The sequence below is a fragment of the Gymnogyps californianus genome, chromosome 16 (genome assembly GCF_018139145.2).
Source record: "Gymnogyps californianus isolate 813 chromosome 16, ASM1813914v2, whole genome shotgun sequence".
NCBI classification, from domain to species: Eukaryota; Metazoa; Chordata; class Aves; order Accipitriformes; family Cathartidae; genus Gymnogyps; species Gymnogyps californianus.
In genome coordinates this window covers 3,664,454-3,683,039 of record NC_059486.1, presented here as the reverse complement: position 1 = coordinate 3,683,039, position 18,586 = coordinate 3,664,454, and the positions used below count along the sequence as shown (strand labels likewise).

At 59.0% G+C, this 18,586-nt stretch overlaps 3 protein-coding genes across 3 annotated transcripts in view; 2 read left to right on the top strand and 1 right to left on the bottom strand.

Annotated features, from left to right (window-relative positions):
* Positions 1–285: 285 nt before the first annotated feature.
* Positions 286–6,484, bottom strand: DDX54 (DEAD-box helicase 54). Its single transcript, XM_050906501.1, is given in 21 exon segments — positions 286–582; positions 677–780; positions 1,017–1,121; positions 1,208–1,321; positions 1,399–1,544; positions 1,696–1,905; positions 2,017–2,090; positions 2,180–2,401; positions 2,745–2,816; positions 2,819–2,878; positions 3,349–3,559; positions 3,901–4,032; positions 4,181–4,242; positions 4,463–4,584; positions 4,736–4,831; positions 5,095–5,136; positions 5,256–5,305; positions 5,407–5,592; positions 5,677–5,747; positions 5,834–5,969; positions 6,443–6,484. Coding segments are annotated over 21 exon segments (2,481 nt in total). The 3' UTR covers positions 286–358.
* Positions 6,483–11,486, top strand: RITA1 (RBPJ interacting and tubulin associated 1). The gene is made up of 6 exons (XM_050906879.1): positions 6,483–6,516; positions 6,627–6,825; positions 7,228–8,158; positions 8,657–8,855; positions 9,844–9,889; positions 9,991–11,486. Exons 1-3 carry the CDS (start codon positions 6,483–6,485, stop codon positions 7,769–7,771), a joined length of 777 nt encoding a protein of 258 aa, XP_050762836.1. The 3' UTR covers positions 7,772–8,158; positions 8,657–8,855; positions 9,844–9,889; positions 9,991–11,486.
* Positions 11,487–13,949: 2,463 nt separating this feature from the next.
* TPCN1 (two pore segment channel 1) overlaps positions 13,950–18,586 on the top strand; it is a 49,524-nt gene continuing 44,887 nt past the window's right edge. Inside the window, exon 1 of the mRNA XM_050906719.1 lies at positions 13,950–14,913. Within this exon, the coding sequence (XP_050762676.1) occupies positions 14,802–14,913 (112 nt within the window). The 5' untranslated portion in view covers positions 13,950–14,801. The remainder of the gene's footprint in view (positions 14,914–18,586) is intronic.

Genomic DNA, 18,586 nt, shown 5'->3' with positions numbered 1-18,586 from the left:
GGCAGGGGCCAGCACCCCAGGGCAGAGCCCGACCCCCTGGGGTACCCTCCTGCAAGGGGCACCCCAGGCAGCAGGACCCGGCTGCCGTGGAGGAAGGGGGAGTTGCCGCTCGTGCTCAGGCTGCGGGGTATCGCAGGTGCCTCCTGTCAAAATACAACCCAGCCGTGGACCCGCAGCACCTGGTTGTTTTAGGACTGCGCCTGGGGGTGGCCCAAGGGGGGAGGAATTACCCCAGGCACGATGCTCATGGGAAGGACAAAGAGGAGTCAGGATGCAAAACCAGCCAAGTATTTAATGTCTCCTTCCCCGGCACCCAGCCCAGGCGTGGGGGGAAGCTGCTGGGGCACGGCCCCCTCCCCTACACCCTCTTCCGCAGCTTGCCCTTCTTGGCGGCCCCCACCCGGCGCCCGAAGGCCATCTGCCGCAGCTCCTGCACCCGCTGCCGGTTCCTGGCCTTCAGGCGCTTCAGCCCCCCGCTCTGCAGGAAGCGCTGCTTGGCCACCTTCTTGCGCTGTTTCAGGATCTGCTGCTTGTTCTTCAGCTCCGAGCGCACCCTGCCCCGGGCGGGGGGCTGCCCAGGCCCTGCGGGGGGGGACACAGCCAAGCTCAGCTCAGAGGCCAGAGCGAGGCAGCGGGGGGACGATGTGGGGCTCTGTCGCTTGCTCCAGGTACTCACCGTGCCCGCGCCTGTGCTTCCCTCTGAACTGCTCCCTGCCTCGTTCGTCTTCCTCATCCTCGTCCCGCTCGTCAACCTTGTACTTCTGCTTCCATTTTTCATAGCTGGGCCGGGGTGGGTTAAGGGAACGTGCGGTGACTCCCCGTCGCTTGACTCCCCAGTGCTCGACCCATCATGGACTCTGACCAGCCTCCCTCCCCAGGCCACTGCCCCGGCGCGGGATGGATCCCCGGGAGCAGGGCACAATGCCGCATGGCTGCTGGTGGGTCCAGCCCCGCTCCCCCTCGCCCCCAGCCCTCGCCACGGCACAGGCAGGCAGCAGCGCCCGCAGGCAGGATACAGGTTGTTCTTGTAGGAGCTGCTGATGTAGCGCCCGCTCTCTGTCCGCACCTTCTTCTTGTCCTCCTGGCCCGTCTGCCCCACAAACCGCTTCTTCTTGCGGTCCCTGTGAGAGAGGGGAGGGCGGTGGGCCCAGGTGGTGGGACCCCCAGCCCGGATTCCTCCCCCAGCCCATGGCCAGACCCCACTCACCACTTCAGCAGCTGCTTGCTCTTGTTGAGGTTGTGGTTTTCGTCACCCATGAGATCCAGGACGGCTCCGGCTGCCTGCTGCTCGAAGGGGCTGCCCTCGCCGCCCACGCTCAGCCTGCAAAGGGTGGGTGATGAGAGCAGCCCCCTGCGCAGGCCACGGCAGGACGGCAGCGGGAGCCCTCCCGGACTCACCCCCTCTCGCTCTCAAAGTCCTTGGGCCGGTACGGGATGTAGAAGTCCTCGTCCCGCTGCACTGGCCGCTGCGGCTTTTTCCTGGTGCCGTCTTCTCCCCCTCGGCCCCGTTTTCGCTTCTGGCCCACCACGGTGGAGAACACGTCCTGGAAGGGGACAGTGGCCGGGCTGGAGGAGCCGTGTGTCCCCACCAGTCACTCCACTGGCCCCCGAGCCCTGGCACAGCCCGGGGGCCCTGGTGCTGGAGCACCCGCCGCTCCGGTGGCCACGGCAAACTCCTCGTCCATGCCCCATTACCTGGAGGTCTTCCTCCTCTCCTTCTCCTTCTCCCTCTCCCTCCTCAGGCCTGGGGGGGGCCGGGCACAGCCCCTGCCCTTTGAGAGCCTCTGCCTGCTTCTCCTGCTGCCCACGCTGGTACTTCTCGATGAGGGCATGGTCGTGGCGCCGCTTCGACCGCATCACAGTGCTGGCCAGCGTCCGGGATGTGGCGTTGATCTCGAAGATGGTCTGCTCCCGGGGCGGGAGCACAAGCCCCGGTGAGCCGCACGGCTGGCCGCACAGACCTTCCCTCCCACCCCAACCCAGCTGCCCCGTGCCTGAGGACTGGTCTCAACTCACCGCCTTGGACTTGTAGGTTTTAATGCTGTCCACGAACTTCAGCCTCTCCAGCTCGGTGTCTTCGAAGCGAGCGCCTGGGGAATGTAGGCAGAGAGAGGGGCACAGATCAGCTCCTTGGTGAGGGGGACGGGGTCCCCTCCCTCGGCACCCCCGAGGCACTCACTGAAGAGCGGGTGGATGCCCAGCTGGGACACGTCCAGGTCCTTCGCCCTCTTGATGGACTCGGGCGAGGGGCCGGGCCGGGACCGCAGGTACTGCTTGTGGGCATTGTCGGCGACGCGGCGCAGGCTCCGCACCTCCAGCGAGCCCTCGTGGTCCGTCAGCAGCAGGCACTCCTCATCGTCCACCAGGCTCTGAGGGACACGGCCCAGGACCCCCCCGGCATCTGCAGCCCGGGGGACACGGTGTCACCTCGCTGGCACCCACCCTGGGATTGTTGCAGCGGGCACGGCAGCGATCCAGGATTTAACAAAGCAGAGCTAACAGCCACGGGGAGCTTGGTGGTGTTACATCAGCATCCCCAACACACAGGGTGTGTTGGAGCCCCCAGCACCCCATTTTCCCCAGGTCCACCCCATTAATGAGAGCATATCGCCCCTCTGCACGAATGCCAACCACAAGACCACAAACTCCAGCACTGGCCAAGAATAAAACCACAGCAGCCACGTGGCCAGTGTCCCAGCTTGGACATGCAGCCACCCCGATGCCTGCAACCAGGTCTGCCTTACCAGCGGGCATCTCCTGGGCACCGGCGAGGACGAGCGGGCGCCCCAGGAAGAGGTGGAGGTCAAAGACATAGGCATCTCATCGGGAGCCACCAGCGAGTAGGCAGTGCCGCTCCGGCCAGCTCGGGCCACACGACCTGGCAAGGGGAGGAGGAGAGTGGGAAACCAGACCCAGTGCCAGCCCAACCTGCCCCGAGCTGGGCAGGGACCCACTGGTGTCCCTGGGAGCCCACGCACATGACATTTACCAGGTGGGCATGGCTGGCAAGGGGCTGTGGGTCACTGGGAAAGGGGGCAAAGGGGAGCCCACCACGGTTGCCATCCTAAAGGGAAGGCACAGCCCTGCCCCCAGGAGCCCCCACAGTCCAGCTGGGAGATCAGGGACATTCCTGACACCACTTCGTCCCCGGCCTGTCTCCTGATGTCACGAAACGCCGACCTCCTGCCCCAAAGGTATCACCACCAAGTCAGGGGCATCAGTGCCAGCCCAGCAGGGCACAGGGATGGGAATAACAGGGGACAAGGGACAGCCCACTCACGCCCTCTCTGTCACCCTGAGGGACCCCCAGGTTGCAAGGACCCCTGCGCGGGGCACCGGCACACCCACCGACACGATGTAGGAACAGCTTGGCCTTGGCGGGGAAGCTATAGTTGATGACGTTGTCCAGCATGGGGATGTCGAGCCCGCGGGCGGCCACGTCGGTGACCAACAGCACCGGGCACTTGCCCTGGGCGAACTTGGCGATGTTGATCTTGCGGGCAGTCTGGTCCAGCGAGCTGTAGATGTGTGTGCAGCGGATGCCCTGGGCCGTCAGCAGCTGGGGAGGGGGGAAGAGAGATCAGATCCCAGCTGGGCATGCACCCTTAGCCAAGAGACAGGGCCCCCCAGCTCCCAAGGCCCTGAGACCCCAGGGTGCTCACCCAGACCCCCAAATCCCACTGCGCTCCCCCCTCTCTCCGAGGGGTAGGTGGATGCAGCACCTCCACAATCACATAGGCTGGGATTTCTCCCTCAAGCCAGCGGAACAGAGACAGAGACTCCAGCAGGGACGTGCCCACAGATGCAGACCCCACGTCGGTCTGGAAAGGGGTCCTAGGCACCCCCAGCAGCCTGCCCTTTAACAGGGGTACATGCTGGGCACCCCCAAATGCCACTTGCCTCCTTGAGATACTCCGTGTGGTGCTTGGTGGCCACAAAGACGACCGTCTGGTCCTGGGGCTTCACCACGTTCCGGAGCAGGTGGAGCAGCACGGCTGGTTTGTCATCCCCGCGCACGTGGAAGAAAGCCAGCTGCAAAGGGAGGGCAGAGCTCAGCCCCTCTGCGTCCCCACGCCAGACACCGCCACCCCTTGTCCCCTCCTTGCGAGCCTGCAGCCACCGCAGGGTGGCTTGCAGGGGGCACAAAGCCCGTCTCAAGCCCCCCCCCGGCCCCTCTCACTTTGAGCTGCTCACTGAGCTTGGACTCCACATCCAGACGGATCAGCATCGGCTCGGTGAGACCTGTGGGAAGTGGTGACACGTGGGACATGGGTCACACGTGGGATGCGCTACTGGGACCAGCCCCACCCCTTGGCTTGGGGACACCCGCTTGGCCCAGCCTTGACCCAGCTCAGTTTTTCCAGTCCCGGGCCCAGCCCAGCTGTGGGACCGTGCCGTGTCCCCGTCCCCAGGCTCCCCCCAGTTCCAGCCCCCCAGCCGCCGTCTGCCCCGTGCTCCTCACCGGCCCGGGCAAACTCAACGAGCAGCTTGGGCAGCGTGGCGGAGAAGAGGACGGTCTGGTGGCAGTCCGGGAGCCGGGCGATGATCTCCTGGAGCTGCTCGGCGAAGCCCATCTCGAAGAGCCTGCAGGGGAGGGGACACGGGACATGGCAGCGCCTGTTCGGTCCCTCCGTGCCCAGCCCTGCCACCCCCCAGGGCACCTCACTCCCACCATCGCTCACCCCACATGCGGGGACGCTTCCACCCCCGGGGACCCCCCCTGCACCCCACTGACCTGTCGGCCTCGTCGAACACCACGTACTCCACGGTGTGCAGCTTCAGTTTCATCTCCACCGCCACGTGCACCAGGCGCCCGGGGGTGGCGATGATTCTGCGGGGACAGAGCTGGTGATGGGACCGGCCGGGGGGGATGGCGTCCCCACACCACCCTGGGTGCAGGTCCCAAATCCGACCCAAAGAACACCTGATAGAGACCCCCTCGTCCCCCATAGGGAGCACGGGAAGCTGCTCCAAGGGAACACCAGGACACGTCCCTCGGGCACAGTGGCTGTAAGCACCAGCGATGTCCCCAGACAGCGGGTGGCTCTCGGGGGCCATTTCCCCACCAGGTCCCCTCCCCGTGCCCCCACTCACATGTCGGGGTTCTCGTGCAGGGCAGCGAACTGGTCCTCCATCCTGCGAGAGGGGGGAGAGGCTGGGGCGGCGCCGAGCGGCACGAGGCAGCTCAGCCCCTCACCGGGTTTTGGGGAGGCTTTAGGGAAGCGGGGACCGGTGGGGACGTGGGGACGGCTTACTTGTCTCCTCCCAGGATCAGGGCTGTCTTCAAGCCGGTGAACTTGCCCAGCTGCGGGGTGAGAAAGAAACATGTCAGGGGGGCGTTAAAACCAAACCCCTCTGCCCCCGTTGTCCCCACTCGCCCCCGTTGTCCCCGTTGTCCCCCCGTACCTCCTTGGTGAACTTCAGGGTCTGCAGGGCCAGCTCGCGGGTGGGCGAGAGGACGAGGGCGCGCGCCCCGGCCTGGCTGGGCGCCTTCAGCCGCTCGAACATGGGGATGAGGAAGCAGGCCGTCTTCCCGCTGCCCGTCCGCGCCATCGCCACCACGTCCCGGCCGCGCAGGATGGCGGGGATGCTCTGCGAGACACCGCCCCGCCGTCACCGTCACCGTCCCACCGCCACCACCCCTGGGACGGGGGTCCCGCCGCCCCCCGCGCTCACCTTCCTCTGGATGGGGGTGGGCACCTTGTAGCCCTTCTTCATGATGCCCTTGAAGACGGGGTAGCTGAGGCCTGCGGGGACGGGCACGGGTGAGGGGGCGCGGGCAGGAGGGGACGGTCCCCATCCCGGGGATGGCTGTCCCCCACCCCGCACGCACCCATGGACTGGAAGCCACCGGATTTCTTCTTCTTCTGGTTCTGGGCCCGCACCATGGCCCGCGTGTCCGGCTCGGCGTCGTCGGCGCCATTGTCCTCCTCGGCGGCGGGGAAGGCGGGCAGCGGGGGTGCAGGGACCTGGGGACAGCGGGGGGACACGGTGCCAGGGCACTGCAGCTCTGCGCTGACGGCCTGGCGGGCAGGGACACCAGTACTGGGGACACCAGCACATGGGGATTATGGCCCATGGGGACTGGGGACACTGGTTTTGGGGACAGCAGCGCGTAGGGACTGGTGACACCAGCACCGGGGACGCTGGTGAGTGGGGACACCGGTACCAGGCACAGCAGCACACGGGGACTGGGGATACTGGTACGGGGGACATGGGCACCGGGGACACCGGTACCGAGGATGCCAGCACCGGGCACAGGGGACAGTGGCGCATGGGGACCGGGGACACCGGTACCGGCACAGGGGACACCGGCACGTGGGGACCGGGGACACCGGTACCGGGCACAGGAGACACCGGAACCGGGTGCGCCCGTGACACCGCCCTCGAGACCCTCCCTGGTCCCGCCCCCCTCCCTCCCGCCGCCCCCCCCCGCCCCTACCGGCGCTCCCCGGGGCTGGCGGCGGGTGCGCGGCGGCGCCATGTCGGTAGCGGCGGCGGCGGAAGCACGTGGTGGTGGGCGGGGGCGGAAGGGGCGGGGCCGGCCCCATCCCCGCCCCGGGCTGTGAGCGGCCATGCGGGCGGCGGGGCCGGCCCCGGGAGGCCGCTCCGCTCCCGCTCCCCAGCTGCCGCGGGGGGCCGGGGCCGGGGCCGGGGCCGGGGCGTCCGCCGGGCACGGGCGTCCTTTGTGGACGAGTCGCTCTTCGGCAGCCCCGCGGGGGCCCGCCCGGCGCCGCCCGGCTTCGCGCCTCCCTGGGCGGCGGCGGCGGCGGCCGATCCCGGTGGCGGCGGCGGCCCCGGCCCCCGGCCGAGGAGTAAGTGCAGGTGAGCGGCGGCACGGGGCGCTCCCGCCAGCCCTCCTCGGCCCGGCCCGCAGCCCCCGGCCCGCTGCCCCGGGTTTTCGGGGCTCACTAAGCGTCGGTGTTCCCGGGGCGCCCTACGGTACCGGCCCCTGCGAGCAGCATCCTGGGGAGGGCGGTCCGGCAGCGCCCCTCGGTTCCCCCAGCCCGGGCTAGGGGGGCCGGGCTGGGCTCGGCTGGCCCCCGGGAGGGTCTGGGGCGAAGCTCAACCTCCCTCCACTGACCGGCGAGGGTTTGCCCCCCCCCCCCCCCCCCCCCCCCCCCCCCCCGCCCCGTGAGCTCCCCCGCCACGCAGCGGCCGGGTCTCCGTGCTGCCGTTGCCCGCTTTAATAAACACATGGCTTTCTCTCCTTGCTGTGCCGTGAAGGTTGAGAAGTCACACTCCGTCCTTCTGCGACGAGTCCCTCTTTGGTGCCAAGCCCGAGGGTCCGGCCTGGGCAGCTCCATGGATGAGGAAGGAAGATGTAGCCAAGCTCCATCCGCTGCTCTGGAGCCCTCCGCCTGCCCCCCGAAACCAGCCCGGCCTCTCCCCCCGCTCCAGGGAGACACCCTTGAGAGCCGTCCACCCGCGAGCCCCTGCTTCTCCGGCAACAGCAGGCTTTGAGGTGGGCCGTAAGGGCAACTCCTGCGTCTGGAAGCGTCCCGAGAGCGATTCTTGCTCCGACGGCCGGGGTGCTCCCGGCAGAGGACGTTCCCAGTCTCTCAGCCGGCTGAACACCCCCTCAGACGGGTTCTGCCTGGCTTCAGACCACCCCAAGACAGAAAGGTGTAAAAACCAGAGCCCTCCGACGGCCCCTGCGACCCCCCGAGGCCCTCTGATGAGGGGTCGGTCAAAAAGCGTGTCCGGACCTCCTTTGGCCAGGAGCTCCATGGCAGTGGGGGGCTGCAAAGCCAGGCCTCCCTGGAAGTGAAACCAGACGTCCCTCTGGACGTAAATACAGCCTTAGCCTACCCGAGACCTCCCGGTGACCGAGTCTGCGAGGACCCTGGGCCTTTCTGTGGCTGGAAACGAAGGACGGGGCTGCTCCGTGCTGGAGGACGAGCCAGGAGCCAAGGGTGATGGCAACGCCGACGGGGCAGTGACCTCCCTGAGCAGGGCGCAGTCCCACAGCAGCAGAGCGGGACGGCCTTGGTGGTAACAGCAGCTTCCGTTGACTGTCCGGTGGTCGTCAGATGAGGTGTGGTAACGAGTCAGCTTCCTTCTGTCCAGGAAGTCCTGCCGGGAAGTCGGAACAGCAGGAGACAGGACTGCCTACAGCGTAGGTCCAGGGCCCGTCCAGGAGCAGGACCAGGCACAGGTACACCTACAGCCTAGCTTGGGAGGGACAGGCCGGGCCTGAGCTCCCAGAGCAGGGAGCAGAGGGTGCCGCCAGGGTGGAGGTCCCAGGCGAGGGCAGTTAAGGTCTGAGGGCCCTGACGGGGACCTCTGATGACTGCTTCTGGGGAGAGAGGAGTCCTGCTTCGTCCTGCCTGTTGCTTACAATCATGGGATTGCGCGTGCTTGACGGGACTGCAGGAGATCTCTATTCCAACCTCCTGCTCGAGGCAGGTGAGCTGGGGGCTCAGGCAAGGCTGCTCAGGGCTTTATCCAGTCAGGTGGTGGAAACCCTCAAGGACAGAGGCTGCACAACCTCTCTGGCACCCCCTCCCACTGCTTGACTGTCCTTGGGGTGAAAAGTTTCCTTTTATATCCAGTCGGGAGCCTTTCTGGTTTCAGATTGTGTCTGTTCTCTCATTCTGTTCTGCACCTGAGCACAAAGCTTGGCTCAGTCCTCACGGTCACCTCCTCTTCGCAGGTACTGGGAGGCTGCTCTTGAGGCCCCCCGAAACCTTCCCTTCTCCAGGCTGAACAAGCCCCATTCCCTCAGCCTCTGCGCACAGGACGTGTGCTCCAGCCCTGACCGTTTTGGTGGCTCTCTGCTGGCCTTGCTCCGTTTCATTGATGCTTTAACGGTCTCCTTTGGCAAGGAAGGAGAAGGGAGGACAAGCACAGAGGTGAGGAATGGCATCGCCCTGCGTCCTGCTGGTGGTGGGATGCCCCGAGCTGGGTGGGGTTTGTGACAGAGAAGGATCTGCCGCAGGGATTTCGGCAGCTTCTGGTGATGAGGATGTGTTGACCGGACATGTAATCCCATGGTTTGTACTGAGGGTTGTGAGGTGCTCTCACAGCAACGCCATGCTCGTCACCAAATAGATGATCCAAGGCAAATCCGCTGGGGCCTCATGTCTGGTCTGCAGGACGCTGCTGTGCGATCTGGGCTCAGCTCAAGGAGATCTGATCTCCAAAGACTGTCTGAGCAAAGCAGGTCCTCCATTTCCATTCCTGAGGTGGGAAAGAGCCACTCGGTCTGTAGGAACACAGGTAGGGAGGCAGATAAAGGACATGGGCCAGGTGACTTGGGGTTTGCAGCCGGTGTCACTGCTCCCGTGGGAAGGGAGGCTGCAGTGACGAGCCGCTGAAGTCAGGGAACGCAGAGAAGTCGCTGGGAGTTTGGTAACTCCCTCCCACGCAAAGGGAAATATTTTCTCAAATTCACCCAAGGACAAACTGAGCCAGGTTAAGGGCATCATTCTGCCCCCAGAAATTATTTTATTGCCACCTTGAGCAGCAGCAGGATTGGGCCTTGACCCACTCCAGCACATGAAGGGTGCTGAAGCTAGGAAGGCCAGCCAGGAGCCTGCACTCCTGGTCCAGTCCCGTTGGCAAGAAAGGTTATTCTTGCTTTTGAAAGGCAACAGAGCTCAACCTAAAATGGTGGGACATGTATTCATGCCACTGCTCTGATGTCCTCTGTCTCTGACAGCCAGCCCTGGCAGGCTCAGGCCTTACTGTAAGTGCTATCTCAGTTAATGCTTGTCATCTGGGAGAGCTGAGCCCCAGGGGAGCAAGCAGCCTTGCTGGGAGGGAAGAACGGAGGACAGAGGATGGATTTTGTGCTTATTTCTTGGCCTTCTTGCCCTCTCCCTTTGTCTTTGACGTGAGGAGTGTCTGGAACAAGCAGCTTTTCTGGATGTGGGTGGCAGCGCAGGTCGTGGCCGTCTCCCTCCCATCCCGCTCATTCTCCTGCCGCATTCAGCGCTCCTCCTCAGTCCGGGAAGAGTAGGTAAGCACAGTGTGTTTCTCCTTCAGGGCCAAGCCTTTCCCTTGGTGCAGACAGCGTGAAGTGCCTCTCGCTCAGCCTGCCAAGACAGCAGACGCAGTTACTGCAAGCTTCAGGGCCTTCAGCAGGTTTTCCCTGCACATCCCTACAGAGGGATCCTTTTACCTATCCCAAATCTGGGTAGAATCGCCCCTGGCTGCTGAACTGAGCCTTCCCAAAGGGACCGAAAAAGGAAATGATGGGACTTTTCAAGAGGTGTCAGGTCCAAATACCTTCATGCTCCTTTGAACCTCCCCCCCAGCTTCCCTACGTTGCAAACAGCCTCCGTCCGCTGATGGGGACTCTGACCGAGTACTGCACGCACAGGTCAGAGCCCGCTGTGCCACCGCTCTGAAGAAAAGGCCACCTCTGTGTGGTTTGGGTGGGGCTGAGCTTGAGCCGAGAGCTTTGCTGAGAAGCAGGTTATATCCGTGGTGCCGTAACCCAGCTAATAAGCTGTGAGCTGCTGGGAGCGTGGGAAGAGACAGGCCGTGTCCGCCTGCAGAAGGCTGAGGACAGGTAGTTTTGGTGGCACTCGGCAATGATTTATGCCTTGCCCACTGCACTGGTGAGCCACGCAGAGGAGGAGGAGGGTTAGGGGAGCCAGCGGTTCTGGGGCTCGGCGCTCCAGCTGCCCTGGCAGATAGGAAGCAAGAATAACCTGACGTTATTAAAAACCTGAGAAGGTGAGGATTCTTATGATTAGCAGCAAGCTTTCAGGTCTTTCCCTACGCTTTGCATTGCAGCAGTCCAGCAGCTCTTCTCCACCTGGGTAAAAACTGTAGGGACATGAAAGCAATTAGGGCCTTCTCAGAGGAGGCGTTGGGGGTGCTGATGTGGATCTGAGCCTGTTCAGCTTAATTTGGATGTCGGCACAGTGACATGCAAGCTGTTAAGCCTGCAGGCCTCTCAGTGGGCTGGGAGAGAAACTGAAGCGTGATTTGGACACTAGATGGAGACAAGAGGGTTAAGGATTGACACAAAAGCGAGAGCCCTGTTCCCTGGCAGCAGGTGGATGAGTCAGATCCAGTAAGGCGAGTCATCAGCAACTGGGGTAACTGCTGGACCCACAAGCAGGACACAAAGTGCAATACTGGAGTGCTGGAGTACTTGAAAGATGAAGCCTCTTAAAATGAAGAGAGATTTTATCTGAAAAACAAGTTGACAGTGGCTTGTATGGCCAGGGGTGGCCAGTTTACCCGCGCTGCTGTGTTCAGGCTCCAAGGAATCAACGGGCAGAACCAGAGCCCATCGCATCAGTCACACGCTTTCCTGTCCCACACTGGCCCAGGTTGTCACTGAGGGCTTCCAGGCCATCAGGAGGTCAGAACTGGCACTTCCTCGCTATTTACACCACAAGGACAATGTTGGTTAAAATATAAATGAGTATAAATGGGTTGCTTGGATTTCATATTGCAGTTCTCACTCTCGTTTGACGCTTTACTACTGCCCTGGCCTCTTGTTCTACCAGAGCTGTGCAGTCCAGCACGAGAGCAAAAGATGCTCCATTACTGCTGTGGGCTGCTTTTCCTGGAGGAGGCTGGTGCTTGTGTGGAGCAAACACCAAGGCTGAATAAAATGCAGCGGGGGAAATGTTCAGTTGTTTCCTAGCTCCAGATTCACCCTGTCCAGCATCGCTGATGCTCGGCTCAGGCGAGAGTTGTTGATACAGAGGCCTGAATCACAGCTGGGACTCCTGCCTGCTGCTGCTCTTATTTCTCATTTTTCTATCCGCTCAGCACTGTGATAAATCACACTCTCCACCTTTGACTCAACCCTGACTCCTTGTCTTGTGTCTCTCAGCAAAGTACCAGCCCCTCTGGGAACTGTGTGGCTTCCAAAATTAGCTGTGCCCAGCCCTAGGTGCTACAAACAACTATAAAAGATGGTTTTGTGTGTGGGCAGTATTACGATTGCTCTGCTTAGCCCATACCAGCTTCCTTGTTTCTCAACACATGCCTCGCCTGATCTGCAGTAGCCTCGCTGCTCTGCATTCTGGCTAGCGTGCAGCCTCTCCAAACTGGCACAGCGCTTTGCAGAGGAGGTTTCAGAGCTGAGTCAGTGGATGGGGAGAAAATGCGGTCCTGTGAGTAAGCTGCTTGCTTGGTGGTTGCAATTGTGTTGCTACAGGGCTGCTTTCCACTGAAATCAGCGGAGCATTGTGATGGAGCGGGTGCACTCCGAAAAACAGCATATGTGTCCTGCCAGGAGCTGGCAGGAGCCAGGTAATTACCCAAAGCAGGCAGCAGCCTGACCTGACAGCACTACAACAGGTTTAATCTCCTCCTGCAGTACCTTTCTGAGAGCCAGCGCTGATTCTCAGTGCTCCGATACAAGTGTGTTGAGTTGTGTCCTTAGGTACTGAGTGTCCTGCTGTAGCTTGGCGTGCTCGTTTGGGGAAGCCCACAGCTCCTGTTTCTGCTGTTTCACCACTTCCCACTTGGTCTGCGGGATGCAGGTCTTTTAAGTCTTTTGGCCAGGTCTTGCAAGCTGTTTTTGAGATCACATTGTCCTCCTTGTAAATCCAGCCCTGGAGGATGACACAAAGAAAGAAATACCACTGAGAAGGGTGGTGCATGGTGAGGCATCAGGTGGGCAGAAGAAATGTTCATTTGCAAAGGTATTGGTAATTTAAGACTGGACACCTCTGCTCTGGTAGCAAGGGACATGCTCCAGCTGGACAGAGGCCTTACCTACCTATTCGTAACACTGACAGGAGTCCTGCCGGTGGCAAAATCAATCGGAGCCACTGGACAGAGCCCGGTGGCTTTATGAGGCTGGATTGGGCTTGAAGGGATTGTCCTGGGGCCTCCGCTCAGTGGGCTGCCTGCAAGAGAAATGCTCAGCCTGGACCAATGGAACAGAGTTATTCATTACACACCAGGCCGCTCGCTTGAGAATCCTCACCTCACCAGAGATGGATGTAATCCTGGGGTCTTGGGAGCATCGTGTTTCACTGATGGGGCCCTCGGCCCTTCACGGCACCTGCTGTACCTGCTGCCTCTTGGGGCTGGGCTGGGCTGCCCTTCCTCAGGGCTCATCTCTTCCCTGCAGCCACCGGCGCCCCCGGACCGGGGCCTGGGAACAGAAACATCTCCTCCTCGAGGCGAGGCTGGGGGCAGCGGCGCGGCCCAGCCCAGGAGCGTGGGGGCCGGGGGGGTCCCGGGCCGGGGTCTCCCCTCGGGGTGGGCCTCGGCGGGCCCAGAGCTCCCGCCCGCCGCCCGCGTCCCGCGGTTGCTAGGTGACCGCTCCGCTCACCTCTGACCCCAAAGGCGGGGCCTCAACACAGCCAATGGCAGCCCGCGCTCCTCTTCCCCCCCCCCCGAGCCCGCCCCTTCCTTCTCGTGGTTGAGGCGTGATGTTATTGCCCACCACCACCTCGGGCCAATCAGCATCCCCGCCTGGCCGGAGAGGCAGTGCTGCTACCCAATGAAGAGACCAAGTGCGGGAGGGAGGAGCAGAAGGAGGGAGGCGGGAATAATCCGGATTCTCTCGCAGGGGCCGAGGGCCGGCGGTGGGCGGGGCGGAGCGGGCACGGAGCGTGGATTGGCGGACGGGAGGGAGGCACGGCCTCTCCCGGAGAGGCCCGCGCCGTCGCGGCCAATGAGAGGCGGCGGGGCGGGGCCGCGCGCGCCGGGCGCTGAGGAGAGGTGTCGCAGCGGCCGCGGGCGCCGGTTCGGCGGGGCCAGGCCGTGTCCGGGTGCCGGCGGCGGGGGGGTCCCTGGGGGCCGCAGGCATGAGGGGCTGGCGGGGGGCAGGCTCGGCCGCGGGCTCCCCGAGGGCTCTGCAGAAGCCGGGCGGGGGGCGGCGGGGCCGGTTTGCGCGGGCCGGGGGCGGCGGGGCCGGGGGGAGTCCGGGGAGGGGGCCGGGCCGGGGCCTCCACAGCGCGGTGACAGCCCCGTCTCGGTGTCCCTCTCTCCTAGGCCGCGGGAGGAGCCCGGTCGCGGCCGCTCTGCCTCCTGCCCAGCCGTGAGTGTCCGCCGCGAAGGCTCGCGTCTCGGCCCTCGGTGCACCCCTGCGGGCGCGGGGCGGCTCGGCCCGGGGCCCGTGCTCAGCAGCGGCGCGGGCGGCCTGTTGCTGCGTGAGATGTGGCCTCCGCCGTGACTTCTTCCTGCCCTCGCCACGGCCTGCAAGGAAGGAGACGAGGAGAGTAACAGCTGCGTGGCGGCACCGGTTGTGGAGCATCCCTGTAACGTTGTCCAGGGCCTGCGTGATTTTTCTTTTCCTCCACCTTTTAAAGAAATCCATGACTTTGTGACAGTGACATCACCCAGTAAAAAAGCCTACGGGATCTTCATGTGTGCAGACTCAAATCGGCCTCTTTTTCTCCCTCTTCCCCCGCCCCACCTGAAATCGAGGCATTTTGGCGTGACAGGGGAAAGAGCCATGTGTGACAGTGACACTTAGCATCATGCTGGCTCTGGATGCGTCACGCCCGCCTGCTTCTTGTGCTGAGTGGTCAGGAGTTTGTCAAGAAGCACTTTCTTTTGCTTCCGTGCTGTACTGCGAGTCGTGCACTGACTGGAATAGGCAGCCCAGACCTGACTTTTTGAATTTAGCTTTTGCATAAATACTGCCATTGAGTCTAGCATCCTGCGCTGCTTTTCGAAAGCAAATAACTAGATCCTTTTTTGAACTGCGGTCTCTAGAGATGGGTACACATACCTTTATATTCTTATGTCTAGAAGACACCCCTGATGGAAGACTTTCTGGGGAGAGTTTTTGACATAAGCGTTTTACAAGTGGAACTGAAAAAGGCGTTATTTAAAGTTCTTGGAGTGGGAGCCTCTGAAGGGCCAGGATGGCTGTGAGCATGGATGATGACGTTCCCCTCATCCTCACCCTGGACGACAGTGGAAGCAGCGCCTCAGCCCCTCTTGATGACCTGGATCGGGAGGAGCTGCCTAACGAAAGTAAGATTGCTTTGTCGTTGTTTCCTGCGCGCTGTGATGGCCTCGCTTGTTTTTCTCTTTGCGGTGGCTGCTCTTTCTTGCACTTGCCAGGACCTGAAACTCTCAGAGCTGTCATTCAGCGTCCCGGCGGCTGCCTGAGAAAATCAGATCAGGAAGTTGCTTATTGTGTTGCTTGTTTACTCACAGCACCTGTGTTACACTGAGAGGGAGGAGGACACTGGATGGATGGGTCCTACCGATGCTGTTTCTAACACACATTTTTTGTGGTTTCCGTGTAATAACCTGTGACCTCGTTGTCCTTAAGCTCAACTCTCCTTTCCTGCACATTGGCCCAGAGCATCTCCTATTCTTGGCGCTGACCCGCTGTGCTGTACCACTGGCCTGAGCTGTCAGGTGCTGCAGCTGCAATTATGTCATGTAGTATCTTCCTAGCACTATAAAGCATCTGTCCTTTGCAACTGTTATTTTGCCTATTTCTAGTTTACATTCTGATTTTGCAATAAGGAAGGTGATATGTGTTGATAAATCCCTTTAACATCTTTACTGTATTCTTACCAAAGAACCTGGAGTACTTTTAGACAATATACTCATACTCCTGTTAGCCCCAGGTATTTGGTGGGACAGAGCCAGCCTATGAGCATTGGGAGGGGGAAAACAAAAGCCACCATCTCTTAGAAGCATTGCTTTCTCCTCGGTATATCGTCGTTAGAGCCATCGCCCCGCACTAGGTGAGATGGGAACAGTAGATGTGTTTGAGCATGTCCAGTGAGTTTCTCTTTTATGTTATACCTCACTGAATGTATTTGAGCAGTTTAGTTCAACACGTCCCTTTGACTTCCAATTGACATTGCAGGTGTGTGCACAGGTCCTGTGATCCTATTCAAGCCCTTGCTGCCACAAGCTTAACATTTGTAACAAATAAATAGTTTCCTGGCCTGGCATCCCTTTTTTCTACATTATACCTCTATTCCATACTACCTCTGTGACTCTGTGATTTGATGTCTCTCTTGCAATCATATGGATTCCCTTAATTTTCTCCTTCTGTGACTTCCTGAACCAGTAGCTTAGTTTCTGACAATCAAAATTCCTCCTCCCTCCTCCTCCTCCTCTCCCACCCCTGCAATACACATCCCTGGCTAAATTGCCCAGTTGACTTTCTCTAAGCTCTGCTGCATCATTGCTCCGTCGCATCTGCTCTACTGCATCTGTTTAGCTCTCTGTCTTTAAGTTAAATAGAAGAGAGAATGCTTTCTCTGTCCACTGGTGTATTTATAGGCTCTCTTGTGACTAATTTTAATCACTGTTCTCTCATCTTTTTCTTCCACCCGCCTCCTGCCTCCCATCCCTTTAAAGAAGAAGTTGTGTGAGGTTTATCATTTGGTTAAAGCCAACATGACTGTGTTAAAGCACAAGCATGAGAATGAACGTATTAATAAATAAAAATACTCCACGATCTGCTTCCTTTGAAATACAGGGAAGTTGTTTAGGGACCAATTTTGTGCTTCTTAGAAGGTCGCTGTGTGGTTTTTGAGAATTCATTTCCTGGAATTCTTCGAATTAAGTGTCTCTTGGTATTGAAGAACCGTTATTTTGCTATATGTTTTAATCACTGTTAAAGTTGAATTTGCTGAAAAAATATAAAGCTTATGCTATGCAAGTGATACTGAATGATACGGAGCCTTTTGAAGTCAGTGGGTACTGCGAGAGTGGGATGAAAGATTAGAAGAGGAAGACTGGCATAAACAACTTGAGAAGCACATTTATCTCTGAGAAGCGGGAAGCTTAAATTAGTGAGTGAGCAGACTAACGCCTTCACTTGCAAAAGTAAGCTTGTTTAAAAAACAGAACATGTAGTCCAGCTTTCCTCTTTGCCTGCAAAGCAAATCTACTGTGAAATGCAGAAAAGTTGTGGCTCATGGAGGCTGTGAGGAATTCGAATGTTTCCCCTCTGCTCTGCCTCCACGTCTTTGCTGAGGACTGAAATGACATTAACAGAACTGTATAATTTCACCTTTTTATTCACAGGCTTGTCTTTTTCAGGGAAAAGGAGTATGTGAGAAGTCCTTTTCAGGAGAGGGAGAGCCTGCCAGGGTGATGATGAGGTCATGGGGACAGGGAAGGTTAGGAGGCTGTTTCCTTCTGGTTTTGTCTTCCTTATACCTGACTCTCATAATAGAATATTCAGCCAGAATTTGGAGGAATAGCTCACTTGTTACTGTGCCTGACCATCGACTCCTAGGGATTTGGTGGCAGGTTAAACACAAAGCTTTTACTTAAGTGTGTCCCCAGATACCAGCTGGGACTGCTTGCAGTGAAGGACCCATCATCCTCTTCCCAGGTGACACCGAGGGAAAGACGAAGCGGGTGTAACCGCCCTTCTGTTAAATCATGCGTCCAAGGTTGATAATAATTAAGTTGCACTCTTGTTTTGTGTTGCTATGTCAATGAACCTCTCTAAATTTTAATCCCTATTCCAGCCTGTCACCACCATATTTCTAAGTGCCGTGTATCTGTGTGATTTCAGTGTATCAACTCTCACATTTTTTAAGGAACTTCTTGTGCTTTTTTAAAAAAAAAAAACTTGATCCATGATGTAGCTTTGTTACAATCAGGTCCTTGGATAAATTAATTTGTAGCTTTGGACTTTTGATGTTGATTGTCTGGAAATGCAGACAAGTTACTGGACTGAAATATGTAGTAACAGGGTTTTCTGAAAGCAAGCCTGTTGCAGATGTAAAAAGAAAGGACTAAAGTGCAAGAGTGTATTCCTTTCCAAACCTTGCAGAAGAGTCGTCTTCTGGGTAAGTGAATGTCTTGGGGTTAGAATAAAAGAAAGCTAAATGAGAAAACTGTGTGGAAAATTACATTCTTAAAGAAAATGTCCAGCTGCAAAAATTAATCTCCCTAATCATACAGCTCTTAAGCACTTAATGGGAGAAAATACTTGCATGGGGAGGAATATTAAAACTCTGCCTTCCTTGGCTTGTGCTGGGATACACATCTTCCAGGGAGCTCCTGTTTACAGCCACAGCGAAAGGTCAGAATCCTGCAAAGTTGACAGTGATTCAGACCACATCCAGAAAAATGTGGTCCCTGTGGTGCCGATGGTTTTCTGACTACAGCATGTAGGACCGTGGTGCTGGGTAATTTTTCTTTCGAGCTCCAGCAGCTGAAGGAGACAGAGAGAAGTGCTTTCGTCACTTGAATCCACGCTAATTAATATGATGCTGCCCTTCCCTAGTACATCTTATCTGAGAATCTCTGAGTGCTGTACACACTCTAATTAAGCTTCCCAGCACCTATCTGAGGTGAATGACTAATATTAACTGAATTTCTGTAGAAGGCAAAAGTGGGGATGCAATCCTTGCATGACCTTTCCCAAAATCACATACTGAAAATGGTGAGAAGCAGCCGGGGTTTAGTGATTTCCTGTCCCTCGCCCGAACTCCTGGGAAGCGTTCGAACGGGGTTCTCAAAATATCTCAAAGTGCGAGGTATGTTTTCCATATACAAAGGCAGCGTGGATAGCCTTGAAACTCTAGGACAGTGTCTCTCCTTGAGCTGATGAGAACTGTAAGCAATAAACGAGTGCACATTGATTTATCCTGTATTAGATCAGATACAAGATTCTCCTTTGCCTCCTGCATGGAAATTGCTGTAGCCTCAAGTGGCG

Bases quoted from the DNA above. Each gene is read 5' to 3' on its own strand.
- RITA1 (XM_050906879.1), top strand. From the start codon at position 6,483: ATGTCGGTAGCGGCGGCGGCGGAAGCACGTGGTG. The intron at 6,517-6,626 runs GTGGGCGGGGGC...CCCGCTCCCCAG, and splicing joins GGCGGCGGAAGCACGTGGTG to CTGCCGCGGGGGGCCGGGGC. The intron at 6,826-7,227 runs GTGAGCGGCGGC...TGTGCCGTGAAG, and splicing joins CGGCCGAGGAGTAAGTGCAG to GTTGAGAAGTCACACTCCGT.